We start from the raw sequence: 17,305 nt of genomic DNA, 5'->3' as shown, positions 1-17,305 counted from the left end.
GTAGAGGCTTATGTGGATTCTGTTTTTGTTCTATTTCCAGCAAAAGATAGTATGTGGGATCTGTTTTGGCCTGACTCTCCATGAGGCTTTTTATGTGTGTCACAGTCACACACCTGTCTGTTCCAAGCTTTCCAAGCTTGCTATACTCCTTGACCTAAAGTAAGTAGTAAACTAGAAACCACTGATACCTCAAATGTAATGTTCTGCATGAGGCAATACTTACGTTAACATCTATGTCCAAGCTGCTCAGTTAGCTTGCTTCAGAGCTCACTGAGGCACATTTATATTTGGTGAGCTATATTAGGAATATTTTCAGATCATGGTTTGCTCTCTCTGTCCCGTTTACTTTAGACTTGCTGTAGAAGTCAGCCAAGAATCAGAAAAGCCATAATTATGTTTGGGTTGTTATTGCTCCTCGAGGGACAGACTGAGGCAAATATTTCTGCTCCTACTGCGTGTTGACTACCTGAACAGAATTTATGATACATTTCACCTGCGATTTTGCCTTCGCTTGTTTACAGAATAGATGAAGCAAAGTTGTATAAGGATGTTACAAGGATGTCAGAACTGTTAAATTATATTTACAGTACTTTTTGTGAATTTAATTTAAATGATATGCTTGTGATAGACTTATACTGCAGTTTCCTTCCACTTGAGCAAACTTTCTCTCAGTTTAAAGCTCTTTCTTCAGCTTTTATCCCCATGGATTAGAAAATATTATTATCTGCTGATTAATTATTAATACAGTGTTGAAGAATATGACTTATTCTCATTCATAATTATTAAGTAAGGATTGTTTTGTTCAGTCAGAAGACTTAGAACTTGCAGAAGTACCCAGCTTGCATTTTAAGATAATTTAACACACACAGAAACCTCTCCACTGTACATGTCACAATGTGTGAAGATATAAAAGGTGACAAAACTCATCTTGAACGCAGCTTATCTTCAAAGCATTTTCAAAGGATTTGGAATGTTGTATTTTTTGTTTAAAGCAACTGCTAAGTCGGTCTTCAATTTAACCATGCATTTTTCTTCTACAATGGATTAGTTCAAACAGATTCAATATATGTAACCACAACAGTAGCTTTCAACTGAGGTTCTTAAAGAAGGACTGAGCTGAATCTTTTATTTTATTTTGCTCACGGAAGCTGTTGTACCTTGACATGCTTCTCACTCCAGTTCTCCTTTTGACTGATTTCATTTCTCATAGGCTCTCATTGTTTTGATCATCTCATTTGAGTTTGTAGTCTTAGATCTCCTTTTTTACAAAAGATGCATGAAAAAATTCTAGGCTATATAAAAATTAAATACATGTTTTATTTCATTTTTAGAAATATGATCAGGTCTTATAGCAAGGTTTAGTTTGATAAACTTAATTTCATGTTTTAAGCCTTTGATTGTATTGCTGAAGGAATCTTTATTTTCTGAGACGTCAGTTTATTTTTAGATAACCTGCCGGCTGCTCGGTGAACCATTGGGCCACACTGCGTTTGTGATGCCTTCAAATGGGTACCCTCCCCTGGCAGACTGGGCCTCCCGCCCGCCACTGGAGGGAAGATTCAGGGAGAGTTTGGACATCTCTCATTTATGTATCACAGGTCAGCTCCTGACTTGGTTATGGAGAACTGTGCTGTTGCCATAGCGATGGAAGTCCTTTGAAGGCAGGTGACTTGGCACAGCTTTTGCATCTTTTTTTGCAGGTCTGCCAAGAGGAAAAGCATTCAAATAATGTCTTCAAGTCACCCAATATGCGGTAGATTACTATCAGGCTTCTCCTAGACTGTCATTATTTTGATTGAAGGAAGTTGGTGTTGTACATCTGACTTGGCTCCTTTGATGTGGATTCCAATTCATTTTTTAAATGAGCAGTTTATTACCATGTATTTGATCTTGTATTAAGTTGTGAAGGCACTTAGTTGGTGGGGACCAAACAACCATTATTGTGACTTGAGGCAGCTGGATTTAAAACCAGGCAGAGATATATTTATATTCCTGCTTATCTGTGCCTGGCCTCTGGCTGATGTAGTCTGAATGGACACAGTGTTAGGTGTTGGACTGAGGTAGTGAGTTGTATGTATGTATGTATGTATGTATGTATGTATGTATGTATGTATGTATGTATGTATGTATGTATGTATGTATGTATGTATGTATGTATGTATGTATGTATGTATGTATGTATGTATGTATGTATGTATGTATGTATGTATGTATGTATGTATGTATGTATGTATGTATGTATGTATGTATGTATGTATGTATGCATGCATGCATGCATGCATGCATGCATGCTTTGGGAACACCTGCTGCTGAAGCACAGGATGTCTGTTCGTTTTAACTCCCAAATACAGTACATTGATGCTGAGTACTCTGGACTTAAGGGAGCATGTTGGTGTAAGGTGGAAAGCACTCCTCAGAGATACAGAGTTGCATTGGTCAACCATGAAGCAGGCCTTGACACACACGCATGGACATGTCACAGAGAGAGAGCATTAGCATTACCTACCTCCATCCTGACCACAAATGACTGGCCCTACTCTCTGAGGACGTATCTGGGGGCAGCAGCGGGAGGAGGAGGGGTGGGTTGTCCTTGTCTAATGATCTGAGAGCTCGTGGCCATCGCATGCAGCCGGGCCTGCCGTGTGGTGTCAGTGATGCGCCTGGGAGTGTGCAGGGCTTCGATTGGGAATAACAGAGCAGGGGTTAGTGGGAAGGAATGAGTAATGATCCCCTGTTTGATCTACCAGGCCCCTGTGGGAGTCAGTGAGCCCTGGACAGAGCATTACTGGGGGTACCCTGGGGAGCTGCTGGGATGCTGAGTTGGGGACTGGCCCTTTACCAGTTTAACCATATCTACTCAGGATCTCATAAGGAGGGAGGGATGCAGGCTAGGAGGGAGTGGCCACCCCTCTACTATCACTGTTTTTATTACAGCTCCTTTTCTGCCTCCCTAGCTGTTTGGGTTTCTTCACTGGCTATGTCCTATTTGTGTTTAAAGATGGAAGGTATGATAAGGAAATTGTCTGTTTGGTCACTCTATGCAGGTGTTGAGGGGAGGGGGATTTAAATGCAGGAATCAGACTATGTACACCACTGCCTTGCCAAAAAGCATACAAAATAATTGTCCCTATCAGATAGGTTTCCATCATAGGGTCATGTTTTGTTCTAGTGGTTTTGAAGATCACAGAGTGGATTGTTGCACAATGGGGCATCTCTGCTTCTTTCACTCTTTCCCACACTCATAAATTCTCTCTCTCTCGTGCGCACAAACAAACACACATGGTACACGCGGCACGCACACTCACACACTTTCTCAGGTGTTGTGGCTAGTTTGTGAGGATAACCGTGACCGTGACCTGAGGCTTGATACATTTGTCAGGATTTCCATTTCAGATGTAGAAAATGCTGATGAGTCCAAGTCATTGTTGTGTAGGCCTAATCCCTCAGCAGTGGCTGGGCCAGCCTCTCCTATGTATAGATTTGGTTGCAACTGCATTTGCAGTGAATGTGGCATGTTATTTTTAGGTCTGAGGTCTGAAATATTTTGTTGCTGTGCTGTGCAAAATACCAATCAAATTGAAGTTCAATCTCTCCTCTTTTAAAATACTTGAGGATTACTGTGTGCCACTGATTTGTTCCTGGTTTTAATTTGTCTTTTGAAGGATTTACAGTAATACATTAAAGGCGACGGACTCAAGCTAAATCTTTTGTAAAGCTCTCAACTTTCAATTCATGCAACCTCATTTTGTTTGTTACCATGGTAATTATTGTAATGAAGGGAAATTATTTTCTCTTTGGCTTTGTTACATTATTGAATGAGGTAGAGGAAGCAGTTACATGTGTTACATCATAAATGGCATTTTATTGTTATTGCAGATTAATAAAAATAACAGGATTTGAAGGAAATACTGATGACACTGCACTGTGTGCTTTCCTACCATTTTTCTCATTGTCTTTCAGCTGGGAATATGTTCCCTTCCTGCAAATCTAATAATTATTACTGAGCTAGAAGACTGAAATATGTATCACTTATTATTTGACAGTTAGGTCCAGGATACTTAAAATAGCTTTTTGATTATTTGTGCTAATCAACATTGATCAAAAAGGGTGATGAAAAGTGAGTTAATAAATTGAGAGAGCTTGTCGTTTTTCCAGCCTCCTTTTGGCCCCGTCCCAGGATCCTCTCTGACTGTGAAGCAGATGGGACAGCAGAGGGGCACTGGTCATGCACTCTAATTGGCTGTCACTCACTTTATTACATCATTAATATTGTCCCATCATGTTAATTCACTTTTGATACCAAAGAAGGGCTCGCTCACTCCCACATGTTCATCTTCATCACTAGAAAACACGTCACGAGGAAGAGAAGATCACACAAGCCCAAATTAGTCAGGAAAGCCTGCTGTCCCCCTCCTATGAGAAGCGTGAGAGTAGCTTGCTGTGCTGACAGCCCTGCCATTGGTGTCAGGGCCAGGGGAGAATGAGGGAACGTTTGGCTCCGGTGCAGTCCACTGCCTACCAGGGCCTGTGTTATATTCAGCACTGCAGTTGGAGGCAGAGGAGTGGGACTCAATGGGCCTTCCTCTGCCATGTTGGCTAATTTATTGCCAGGAGCACAAGAATGAGAAGGGACTCTGTATCAGAAGCTATATGGGGGAACGCTAGCTACATTCTTCATTGTGTTTTCGTGTGCTTTCATTTCAGTAAAGATGTGTGTGTTTCCTACCATTTTTCTCATTGTCTCTCAGCTCTCAGCTGTGTGTGTGTGTGTGTGTGTGTGTGTGTGTGTGTGTGTGTGTGTGTGTGTGTGTGTGTGTGTGTGTGTGTGTGTGTGTGTGTGTGTGTGTGAGTGAGTGAGTGAGTGAGTGAGTGAGTGAGTGAGTGAGTGAGTGAGTGAGTGAGTGAGTGAGTGAGTGAGTGAGTGAGTGAGTGAGATAGTACTCAGCCCTCTGGTGAGGGATCTGATAGTGCTGTTAGAACAGTCATAAGACACGACTCTGATTAAACCTACTAATGAGCAGCTCAATAAAACGAAGTCCTCCTGATGTAATAAACACGCTGCTGATTGCAGGAACCCGCTGGTGTGGTAGGCTAATCCTTTTGTGCTCCCGTGTTTGTTTCACCCTAAAAAGATCCACGCACGGTGAATGAATAAAGAGATATGACTTGTCTGCTTGTATGACCACACGAGGGCACTTCTCTGTAGTTAACCTTTCTGCTGAGTGGATTGCAATTTGAGGATTTTTACAGTACAGGTTCTAGGGTAAATTGAGTCTGCAATTATGAGTATTTTTTGTTGTTGATGTAATATCACTTGAAATATTATTGCGTAGCAGTATTAGAGCACTTAGATCATTTAGTCTGCCACTATGCCTAGTTAAACTGTTTCTCAACCAGTCCAAGGCCTTTTGCCATTTGAATGAAATATGAGTGGATTTGGTGTTTGTAAACATTTTAGATGCACGTTACTAACAAGAAACCTAAGGGAAATTGATTTATGTTAAATTAGAAACTAATTTATTCTGCATAACTACTGCACTCTGGCAGTTTATGTTATAGCAGAGATAAATTCCTCATCTCTTTAGCCTGCGTGCTCCAGCTCCTCTAGAGGAAAAATCACCTTTCCTCCGTAAGCCACTGTGAACATATGGCGAGGGGCGCAGACAGCAGCACAGGAAGGAAGTGTGGAAATTGCAGGGAATGAGAGTTTGGATTAATGCGTCTGAACTGGGCATACCCAGACAAATGCAGCAGAACTGCACTGCCAGGACCCTTCAAGGCCCCTCCGAAGTGTGCCAGAGAAACAGAGATAGCAAAACAAACATATACACCTCTGCAGCTTGAACAGAGGGAAATTGCGGTTTCTCCTTCGTGCCTGTTAATGACATGAATTTGAAGAGGCCATCGGTTGTGTGTTGTGTGTGCTCAGCAGGGGGACATTGGGCAAATCGCCGGCTCCATACCTCTGCCTACCTAGAGATATTTCTACAAATTAAAATCACTAATTATAAAACAAATGATAAAATTGATAGTAATTATGGTGTAATTTGATGACATTTGACAATGTTGATATTAGGCTTGGGTGATATACCGTATACTGGGGTATTTCGAAATACCAACGGTATGATTTTCAATATATATATAAAAAGAAAAATTGGGGGGTGTCGCGTGGTCTGCCAAAGTACGTGCTACCCCACTGCTTATTACTAATTATAAGTTAAATATAACTATAAGAAATCTAACATGTATCAAATCATTTATATCCAGCTCAGGGCTCCGGCTATGCATTTGATTTGCTAACTTGCTAGCTAAGTGGCTAGATGTCAAGATCAAGCTTCTTGGTTACAGCAGAGACATTCAATCCCATCCTAGATCAAGATCCATGTTCCCTAAATGGTTTTGTGCCAGGTGGGTGGGTGGGGGGAGATTAGCACCCCTTGTGTGCACAATCGATAATACTGTATACCCCGGTATGGAGAAATGGTATGATGGTATGAAAATGTGGATACTGCCCAAAACTAGTCGATGGCTTTTAAAAATATTTTTGTTTATTTCTCTGCACACAGTCAAAATGTATTTTTTGTCTACTTCCATGTGAGTTGTGAACAGTTTAGGGTACTCCAACACACACACAGCCCCAGTGAGGGGTTGTCCCTTGCAGCGAGCCGAGCCGGTCTCCATGTGACATGAGAGAGTAGCTGTTAGATTGGAAGTGAACAACCGAAAATAGCTCCCTTCTTTGCATACAGTCAAATCAGCTCAAGCTGTGCACCGTGGCAGACTTGGTTGCTTGGTTGCAGGCACTCTTGTTTGATGCATTTCATTAAAGATACCGTGACGAATTAAAATGTATATCTATCTATCGCTACAGTATGTCTTATTAACCTGCCTGCTGCCTGCCTTACGACTGTTTGCTCGGAGTTGGAGGGGATCCCGAAGGAGAAGCGTCTTGTCATTTGCTTGTCAAGGCCTCTGTCTGTGACAGCGCTTTGTGGATGACTGGATCTCAGTGCAGAGAGAGAGTCTGTCTAATGAAGACACGACTGCACTAGCTCTGACAAACCTCTCATTGCTACATGTGTATGGGAAAGTCAATTTTTACATTGCACAAATTGGACTTAATTCAATTAACAGGTTGGTGAGCCTAGGCAGTTGTAGTAGTGGTAGTCTTTTAAAAATATTAATTGTGAGGGGGTGACTTTTTTTTTGTCCGATTTTTATAATGGTTACTACCATGAAATAATCACCGTATTGTTTACTTATTTTAACAATTAATCAAAAATCCATTACTATACCTGATGCCTTCATTGCTTTTTGACAAATGTCAGTTGAGCGTAGTGTTCATTATTTAAGATTCTGAGAATGTTTAGTTTATTATTTTAACCCCACTGTAGATTCAGTCATGTAAGGTGAAGTATGAGGCTAGCTTGTGTACGTTTTCTTTCTGTATTGATGTTTCACTCCTAGACTATTTAAAGGACGTGTTTCCTCTCTGAGGAGGCAGAGCACAACTGGTAAAGACATGGTAATGCATCGGCAGCCACAACTGTTTGCCATCATTTACGATGTTGCTTCCCTGTAGGTCCGTATCGATTGCAGCCCGCAGTGATTCCACAAGCGATGCCGCTTGGTCTGAATCTTTGGTTTCCTAGCAATTTGGCAATGAAAAACTGTGTTTTCAGTTCTGCCGAATGACTTGGACATCGCTTTGTGATGTCACGTCTGGTGTGCTTGTTGTTTTTTGCAGTGGTCGTTCACAGTTGTGTGAAGTAACAAATGCATTTCTTTTTTCAGTGGTGTTTGCCAGAAAACAGGGTCCGTTTGAACAATCGGTGCGGTGCCCTTTTGACTGTATGTCTGAGGGGATGTGGACACCTGCTCAACAATTAAACTACAGAGGAGAGCAGACATTGCCAAGATAAATATTTGCCCTCCAATTCAAGGTTGTGTTCACGTGTTTGATTTGAGACGTGGAGGATATTACGTGTTTGTTCCTGACAGTCAGTTGGCAGTGATGTAAGCTCCAGTTCCCCACACTGAACACCTCTGTTCACTCAAACAGAGTACTCAGAACATAACAGCACTGCTCAGTGGCTGTGGAATATGTGGTTTCATGTGAGGTTACTCATAAGGCTAAACATTTGCTGTTCAGGCTACCTCATTTAAATGATGCTGTAGATTGTATTTGTATTTTGCACTTTGACACAGTTCCAATGTTTAGTGTGGCTTATTTGGATGAAATGTTCTTACTAGCTCAAGCAGAGTTACAATGACTTGTTTGTCTGTATTCAGTCTCTATCCATAAATCTGTAAATAAACAATGTTGGAATTTCTTTGATGTATACATTTTTTTTTTCAAGATGTTGAGTTTCCATACAGTTATGTAGCAGTTATGTCATAAGGTAGCAGATGAAATGTAGGAGTGTTAGCTACTAGCGTTCAATTGTTGTTTGACATTTTTACTGTTGTGACAATCTCACTTAAAAAAAATTATTCAGTGCCTAGGATGTTGTGAGAAAGGGTGTGATTTTAACGATGCTCCTAAGCTTCTCTTCCGAGCTCCTGTGTAACCGTAAATATATTTGCCACTGATTTCTTTAAATAGTGCAGATAGAGGTGTTGATATGCATTGAGGAATTGATCACACATATGTAGTTCATCTAGGTCTAGGCATACATGTAGATCAGCAAGACATTTCCTGTCCTTATTTTTGGGAGATTGTTTTCCTCTAATGAAACGGTAACCTCTGAAAGGATATTAGCAGAAAACGTCTTTATTTTTATAAACCGAAAAGATTATAGACCCTAGAAATGCTTTTAGTTGAACTTGTTTTGTTGATGTTAAAAGCTGGTACAGGATGTTTTTATTAGACTATTCTGAAAAGAAAAGAAGGTTCTGGATCTGACTTTGTTCCTAGGCTGTATCGCAGAGACTACAACGACTACAAAGACAACAGAGACTACAACGACTATAAAGACTACAGAGACGTCAAAGACTACAGAGACTACAAAGAATACAGAGACTACAACAACTACAAAGACTACAGAGACTACAGAGACTAGGCAAATGAGTACCAGGTTGTGTGTCAGGCTGCATTTTGAAATGCACATCACAAGAAGGACTGTGACTGACTGTGATCTGTTATTTATTTTTGGTTTTATTGCTAAGGGCTTCATAAAAGTATGCCAACCTAAGACCTCTCCTAGGAGTTAGTCTCCTATGTCCAGAGTGCCCTTCAAATGTTATTTTAATCAATGAACAAAGAATTGCTTTGATTTCTTCCTAAATACTAAACAGAAGAAAAGTTAAAGGAGGATATCTAATGACTGCCAGACTTGAAAACAGGATAGACAAAGATTTGCACACAGAGCAGTGCCCGTGCCAAGTTAAATCCATATTTAAATCCTCTACTCGACAGACACTGCATGTAAATGAACATTCTTTGGCATAGGTTTATGCAGTGGGGGCACGCCAGAGAGCAAAATCCCACTAGTCAAACTGAAGCATTCATATCTGCATAATGTCTTTGTCTATTTCCTGTTCAATTCTATAATTGAGAACTAGAGTTCTGAAATAATTAGAAGAGGGTCTTTGCCACACACACATGCACAGCTGACAATGTGGCTGTCAATGCAGTGCATTATGATTCCATGTTAAGTGTGTGACCAGGGTGACCAGTGTGCTGGGTTGCGGAGTGGAGTGGATATATGATGGAGTTTGTTCCAGAGCAGAGCAGAGCTGCCACAGATGGGGCTCACAGGTCTGCGTGCCATACCTCTGAAGCCTCTCTGTTCCCAGCAGCAGGACATGGGCACCCTGTTCCATAAAACCTGTTACACATCAAACGTGATGAAAGTGATGAATGGTAGGTGAATATGGACTGTATTAAGAGCAGATGAGACCTGGATGAAATACAGACACGTGGAATTGATCTTATAATATATTTGTCAGGCTACAGTAATAGTATGCCTCTCTCTTTTATCTGCTTAACTGTTGGTGTGTGTGTGACCTCAGCTACTGTAGCAGTGTCTCATGACGTTGGTTGTCAGTGATTTGGTGGGTGGTTAAATGGAGCGGCTGACTCATAACAGTAGAAACCACAGAGAGACGGTTCCTTCCTTGCAAGCCAATTGGAACCGATCTGAGTCCCTGGGCCACTTTCTTTCAGTAGTAGTTATAAAAACCCATGTCCTTTTCCCTAACATTTCACCTATCAATGGCAGCCATATTTACCTTCATCAGATTCGATTGTGTTTCGCTAGAGAACCAAAATACTCCTGATGAAACGGCTTAGCACAGAAGAATCAAAAACGACATCTGTGAAAATACCACAGGTGTTTATATTCATAATATAACCAGCACGTTCACACATTTATTTTTGTAGAGAATGCTTAACAAAACGTGTCATGTTGCTATTCCGTAAATGACTATTTTAGCATTCTCTCCTCATTTGAAGACAACTCTACCGCTCTGTGTTTGTCTCAATCAGTGTGAAGCATAGTGATATTGTGTTGTCCCTGGCTGGTGTAGCTACATCTGTAGTCGTGTGTAGAGAGAGGACCCTGGAGCCCCAGGCAGGAGCCCCAGGCAGAGAGCTGGTGCAGTCAGTTGACAGAGTCAGAGACTGTGAGCAGTCAGAGCCAGGTGACAACTAGTGCCCTAAAGGTTGCACTACAGTCAGAGCCAGGTGCTACAGCTAGTGCCCTAAAGGTTGCACTACAGTCAGAGCCAGGTGCTACAGCTAGTGCCCTAAAGGTTGCACTACAGTCAGAGCCAAGTGCTACAACTAGTGCCCTAAAGGTTGCACTACAGTCAGAGCCAAGTGCTACAGCTAGTGCCCTAAAGGTTGCACTACAGTCAGAGCCAAGTGTTACAGCTAGTGTGGAGTACAGCGTTTCCCCCTTTTGGAATGTTATATTATTATGTGTAGTGTTAACATATTGTTTCACTTTTAAAAAGTGTATTACTGTGTATTGCTAGAGTATGCCAATGAAGGTGCCATGAGTTGAGTTGACTGCTGCATTCTGTGCAGTTCTGCCAGCCTCACATTGGCCGGCCTCAACATTGTCTTTGGCACGGGGTCTAGCCCGCACATTGTGATTGTGTGATGTTGGCCTAGCTCTTTTTCACTGTGGAAAAGTCTACTTCTCCCCTCGCGAAAGGGCCTGTTTGTTCTACTCATGCAAATGCAGCTAGCTGGTGTTTAGTGTGTGCCCAGCTAGCTGGTGTTTAGTGTGTGCCCAGCTAGCTGGTGTTTAGTGTGTGCCCAGCTAGCTGGTGTTTAGTGTGTGCCCAGCTAGCTGGTGTTTAGTGTGTGCCCAGCTAGCTGGTGTTTAGTGTGTGCCCAGCTAGCTGGTGTTTAGTGTGTGCCCAGCTAGCTGGTGTTTAGTGTGTGCCCAGATAGCTGGTGTTTAGTGTGTGCCCAGCTAGCTGGTGTTTAGTGTGTGCCCAGATAGCTGGTGTTTAGTGTGTGCCCAGCTAGCTGGTGTTTAGTGTGTGCCCAGCTAGCTGGTGTTTAGTGTGTGCCCAGATAGCTGGTGTTTAGTGTGTGCCCAGCTAGCTGGTGTTTAGTGTGTGCCCAGATAGCTGGTGTTTAGTGTGTGCCCAGCTAGCTGGTGTTTAGTGTGTGCCCAGCTAGCTGGTGTTTAGTGTGTGCCCAGCTAGCTGGTGTTTAGTTTGTGCCCAGATAGCTGGTGTTTAGTGTGTACCCAGATAGCTGGTGTTTAGTGTGTGCCCAGATAGCTGGTGTTTAGTGTGTGCCCAGCTAGCTGGTGTTTAGTATGTGCCCAGCCATACGGTCAAGTGGCACGGTTCAGGCAACCGAAGACTTGTGTTTTTTTGTCACTAACATTTAGAAATTTGAAACAAATTAAAGTGGATTACAGGCCCTCTGAGAGTCTGTGTTATGGTTTAAAGGTTTGTTTATTCCCTGCAATAGCTATATTTGATTCATTGTATATACAATTCCTTGAAATCTGATCTGTTATATTTGAGGGCGAAATCAAATGAATGCTATTGCAGTTTTCTGAAGCAGGGTGAAATGACAAAGGGAACAATCAATAACTTGCAAAATGTTGATGTTACTCCCCCTCCTGCAATTATGTAGCTTACATGGGGCCGGGAGTGGAATGCTGTTACCTACAAAACAATATTGGCTCAAACAGCGTGAAGAATCTCAGAATCGTATCTCTTTACTGAGCAGGCCCCATAAATGTAATTTCAAAGGTCAGATATTATATTTGTTCATCACATAGCAGATGTTGAATTCATGCAATTGTGTCAACTTTATTGATTTATTTGTTTATCTATTATTTTATTTTGCTGTCTTTGGAAACATGGAGTTTAAAAAAAAATGAGTTTTATGAAGTTTCAGTGCTCAGCTGTTTTGACAGGACTGGACTATACATCACTGCCAAATCATACAGCTCTAGTGCTCTGAAGCACATTTTGAGCATGCACACATGCTAAGGAGTGCACATTTTTTTGTCCTGTGATTTATGTAAACCAAAATAAATGACGCTGTGAAAATGTGCCTGGCACTCATAAGGCAGCACAGCGTTTGAATAGAGGTATAACAGATTAGTCACTTTCTTCTACTCTGCTCTGTCGTCTGTCCTCCTGCCAAGAGAATGGCAGCATGCTCGCTCGCCCAGGGACAGACATGACTGTAGATGCACTGTTATGTCTTTTGTTAAACCAGGCCCCTGGAGAACTGAGAGGCCGTTGCTATGAGACATTAGACGTGTGAAATATCTCTGCCCTGTTTGATTAACTGCAGCCTTCGCCTTTTGAATCAGGAGAGATCATAAAGAAATGTGAAAAACAATCACTTTTGGATAGCAATGCAACTTTGCAATTCATTTGTTAAATCACATCTTGAATAGTGTCTAATTCAGTTCCTCTAGGGGTACACTGGTTCCTGTCCTGTACTGTATGGCCCCTCTCTTTCTGTGTTTGTTTATATGTGTAACCTGTCACTCCAGCTCTGTCTAACTGTTAAATGTCTGTGTGTGTGAGTGTGTGTTCTTGTGAGATTGGAGAGAGTCTGTTTGTGTGTGTGTGTTGGTAAGGAGTCTGAGGACACTGTGCTGATGGAGTTGTGCATCTCTTCTTCTGACAGGTATGGATGAGAGGCCGAGCCAGGCATCGTCCTCCTGGGCCCCAGGTGGCCAGTCGTCCAGTCCCTCCTACGAGTCCTCCAGGGTAAGAATACCGGCCCACTCACTCTCCGTGCACTCCCTCACCTCACTCCTCTGTCTCCCTCACCTCACTCCTCTGTCTCTCTCACCTCACTCCTCTGTCTCCCTCACCTCACTCCTCTGTCTCTCTCACCTCACTCCTCTGTCTCTCTCACCTCACTCCTCTGTCTCCCTCACCTCACTCCTCTGTCTCTCTCACCTCACTCCTCTGTCTCTCTCACCTCACTCCTCTGTCTCTCTCACCTCACTCCTCTGTCTCTCTCACCTCACTCCTCTGTCTCCCTCTCACCTCACTCCTCTGTCTCTCTCACCTCACTCCTCTGTCTCTCTCACCTCATTCCTCTGTCTCCCTCACCTCACTCCTCTGTCTCTCTCACCTCACTCCTCTGTCTCCCTCACCTCACTCCTCTGTCTCTCTCACCTCCTCACTCCTCTGTCTCCCTCACCTCACTCCTCTGTCTCTCTCACCTCGCTCCTCTGTCTCCCTCACCTCACTCCTCTGTCTCTCTCACCTCACTCCTCTGTCTCCCTCACCTCACTCCTCTGTCTCTCTCACCTCACTCCTCTGTCTCTCTCACCTCACTCCTCTGTCTCCCTCACCTCACTCCTCTGTCTCTCTCACCTCACTCCTCTGTCTCTCTCACCTCACTCCTCTGTCTCTCTCACCTCACTCCTCTGTCTCCCTCACCTCACTCCTCTTTCTCTCTCACCTCACTCCTCTGTCTCCCTCACCTCACTCCTCTGTCTCTCTCACCTCACTCCTCTGTCTCCCTCACCTCACTCCTCTGTCTCCTTCACCTCACTCCTCTGTCTCTCTCACCTCACTCCTCTGTCTCCCTCACCTCACTCCCCTGTCTCCCTCACCTCACTCCTCTGTCTCCCTCACCTCACTCCTCTGTCTCCCTCACCTCACTCCTCTGTCTCTCTCACCTCACTCCTCTGTCTCCCTCACCTCACTCCTCTGTCTCCCTCACCTCACTCCTCTGTCTCCCTCTGCCTGGCCTTTCTGCACCACATCATTTAACACTCAGTACATCAACATGTTACATTACGTTCACAGCTCACTGCAGAGGCAGGGAGGGAGAGAGCACCAGTCATGTTGTGTGACCTGTAATTGGCATAATTTTCTTTTCCAGTATGACCTAATGGCATGGCACCAATATGCTCTTAAGTGATGGGTTTAAATATGTTGTCATTTGCATTGGATTATTTGCGCTAATCTGAAATATTAAGCATTTGTCAGGGGAAGCTGATTAATGTTGTGTGCTTTGGAATTTCTGAATTGGGGAAAATTACTCCACCATTTGTAGATCTGTGCCAATATTAGGATTTAAGGTGCAAACTATATTTATGGTAGTGGACATCAATGGAAATATTGTTTGTTTTGGTTGATTGAAATTATAACTGTGACTAATGTTTATATTAGGTTATGAATATTCCTTAGAAATGATTTCAGTACCCGCCACGAGTGATTAATTCATTCTTTCCATTAGGATTTCCAGACTCATATGAATATTTTGACCGTAATTCAAATGTTATTTCTGATACATGATTAGTTGCGTTGAATTTATCATGCATCATGCAAAGAGATAAAAAATAGCATGATGCGTGACATGAAATCATACCACAACTGGTTTGTATGGCATTTCTTTTCAACGTATGAATATATATTCTGTGTCTCTGTATTTGTTGTTTGTCTCCTACACCATGGTGGTTCTGGGTGCCCTGTATGAATTTCATTTAACGTCAATCTCCTGTCACTTTCCATCAGAAATCAGTTAAATGTCAGGTCTGCTCGGCCCGCATTACCTTGTTTATTTTCCAATGCCCTTCCCGAATGAACCTCTACAGGCTATGGTTCCATCGGCTGCCTGATCCGAATTATAAGATGTAGACGTTTGAGATATCTTTGCTTTAGGTGCATATAAATCAGCGTTTCTGACATTGCAAGGGACGGACATCAGTAATCAGACAGCTGTTTGTGCCTCCATACTGCACACACACAAACATGAATAAACACACACACACACACACACACACACACACACACACACACACACACACACACACACACACACACACACACACACACACACACACACACACACACACACACACACACACACACACACACACACACACACACACACACACACACACACTTCCACATACATTCACAGATACGCACGGATGCACACACAAATACCAGAGAGCCAGAGAGATGAGGTTGTTTGTCCAGGTTTTACAGGTGTTTTATCAACGTGATTACTCATGTAGGCCAGAAAAGAAGACTTGCTCTGAAATAACCATTCTCCAAATAGGGGATGGTATTTCTTCTAGTTTCTCTGTACAGCAAATTGCAGGGTTCTCTTAATTTACACCTTATACCAAACCATTTCTTTTGTTATTGGCAGCGCATGCTATTTGGGAGATTTTGTAAACATAATTGAGAGTGAGTATGGACACAACATACCAACTATACACTGCCTGGTGTCCAACCTGTCAAAGGTTCATCCGGATGACTTTGACCAAAGAGAATGGAGCCAATCTCTTTAATCCCCAGGCACATTTGATCTCTGCCTGCACCAGTACATCTGTCCATTCATCACTCTGTCTGTCCGTACAGACCATGGTGTGCTATGTCTTTGTGCCTCTGCTGGCCCACACTCCTGCGCCATATTCACGTTGAAGCAGTGTACCTAAAATGCAGTTACAATGTTCACTAGCAATGTGCTGAGTGCACAGATAAATAGCCTGCAGCAGAACACATGCATAGATACTCTCTAGGTGTTGAGTACTACTTGGTTCTTATCCAGTGGTATTTATAGCACAATGGTGCTTATTCCCAAATAAGAGGAAGGACATGCTCTGATTTTGAGATGTGGTTTAGATCTTCATCTGAGATTTGATTTGGAAAGACAGGGAGTATTAGGTCAAGCAGTGTCATGACTTCTGCCGAAGTCGGTTCCTCTCCTTGTTCGGGCGCCGTTCGGCGGTCGACCTCACCGGTCTTCTAGCCATCGCCGATCCACCTTTCATTTTCCATTTGTTTTGTCCTGGTTTTCATTCCCTCATTACTTGTCGTGTATATAACCCTCTGTTCCCCCCATTTCTGTGTGTGAAATTGTTTATTGTCAGGTTGGTACGCTTCCGGCTGGTGTATGCCGGGTTTTGTTTTTTGTACCAGTGCTTTGTGGCAGCCGGTACTTTGTACTTGGTTGTGTGTACTTTCTGCTGCCTCACTTGTTCTGTGGGCATTTGTTTTTGTGACGCGGTTGCATCCTGTTTTAATAATTGCCTGAGTAAAGTGCTTTGTCCACTCATCTCTGCTCTCCTGCGCCTGACTTCGATGCACCAGCTACACCCACCCCTTGACAAGCAGTGTGTTTGGCCCAGCCGGAAGACAGAGAGGAGTCTAGGAACAGAACCCTTTAAATGCATTAAACAGTAGACAAGCACTTATCTACAGTTCAGCTTTTGTCTCAAAAATCGTATTTCCATAATTCTCACTGTAATGTTTCATAAATTGTGTTCAGCAACTCATACTAAGCAAGGTTTCTCAGAAGAAACGCTTTTCGGAAAAGCAGGTTTCTGTTATTCAAAGAGTTCAGTGTAGTGTGTCTGTCCGAGTGGGGCCTGCTTGGGTGCTTCAAGATAGCAGTGTATGATTAGTGGACTGTGAACAGACTACAGCCCTCCGTGCTGACCTTGGCTTCCAGCCAGCCAACGTATCATGGGCAGTTGTGGCTGCAGGCCAGCCGCCTGACAGCCGGAGCTGTGCCCACCGCCAATGCAGAAGGCCCCGCAGCCCGCATGCCCCAGCCCTGCCGCGACACTCACCCCGCACACCTCCATCACGCCCGTATCATGCCTCCCCAAGCCGCCGCGGCGCAGCCACACATTCACCTGGGACGCCACACTCCATCTAGGAGATGACTTTTTAAACTCTGTGGCAAGGGGTAGGGGCAAAGCAGGAGCTGTGGCCTGCATGCTTAAGTAGTGATTTGACAGTTATGTAGCCGGCGGTAACTGGCCCCGTTGGTCGCAGTGACAGCATGTGTTAGTGTCTGGGCCGACGTAGCCGAGAAGTGTTTGTAAATGATGAG

The 17,305-nt window shown here is 43.3% G+C and overlaps 1 protein-coding gene and 1 long non-coding RNA gene across 22 annotated transcripts in view; one reads left to right on the top strand and one right to left on the bottom strand.

Moving 5' to 3' along the window:
* Positions 1-17,305, top strand: part of LOC118378436 (transcription factor 12-like) — a 99,092-nt gene that overhangs the window by 5,355 nt on the left and 76,432 nt on the right. For all 3 annotated transcript variants that reach the window (XM_052462287.1, XM_052462288.1, XM_052462286.1), the window contains exon 4: positions 13,121-13,203. In XM_052462287.1, the coding sequence (XP_052318247.1) occupies positions 13,121-13,203 (83 nt within the window). The remainder of the gene's footprint in view (positions 1-13,120; positions 13,204-17,305) is intronic.
* Positions 13,221-14,533, bottom strand: LOC127907345 (uncharacterized). Of its 19 annotated transcripts, none has more exons than XR_008064191.1 (5): positions 14,086-14,533; positions 13,910-14,041; positions 13,690-13,843; positions 13,533-13,620; positions 13,221-13,442 (listed from the first exon to the last, which is right to left on the bottom strand). It is a non-coding gene; the product is annotated as an uncharacterized LOC127907345 (long non-coding RNA). The 19 variants fall into 19 exon arrangements; XR_008064195.1 differs by having other exon boundaries at positions 13,221-13,464; positions 13,511-13,620; positions 13,712-13,843; XR_008064194.1 differs by having other exon boundaries at positions 13,712-13,843.

The sequence above is a fragment of the Oncorhynchus keta genome, chromosome 14, assembly GCF_023373465.1.
Source record: "Oncorhynchus keta strain PuntledgeMale-10-30-2019 chromosome 14, Oket_V2, whole genome shotgun sequence".
NCBI classification, from domain to species: domain Eukaryota; kingdom Metazoa; phylum Chordata; class Actinopteri; order Salmoniformes; family Salmonidae; genus Oncorhynchus; species Oncorhynchus keta.
This window is presented reverse-complemented; position numbering and strand designations above follow the sequence as displayed.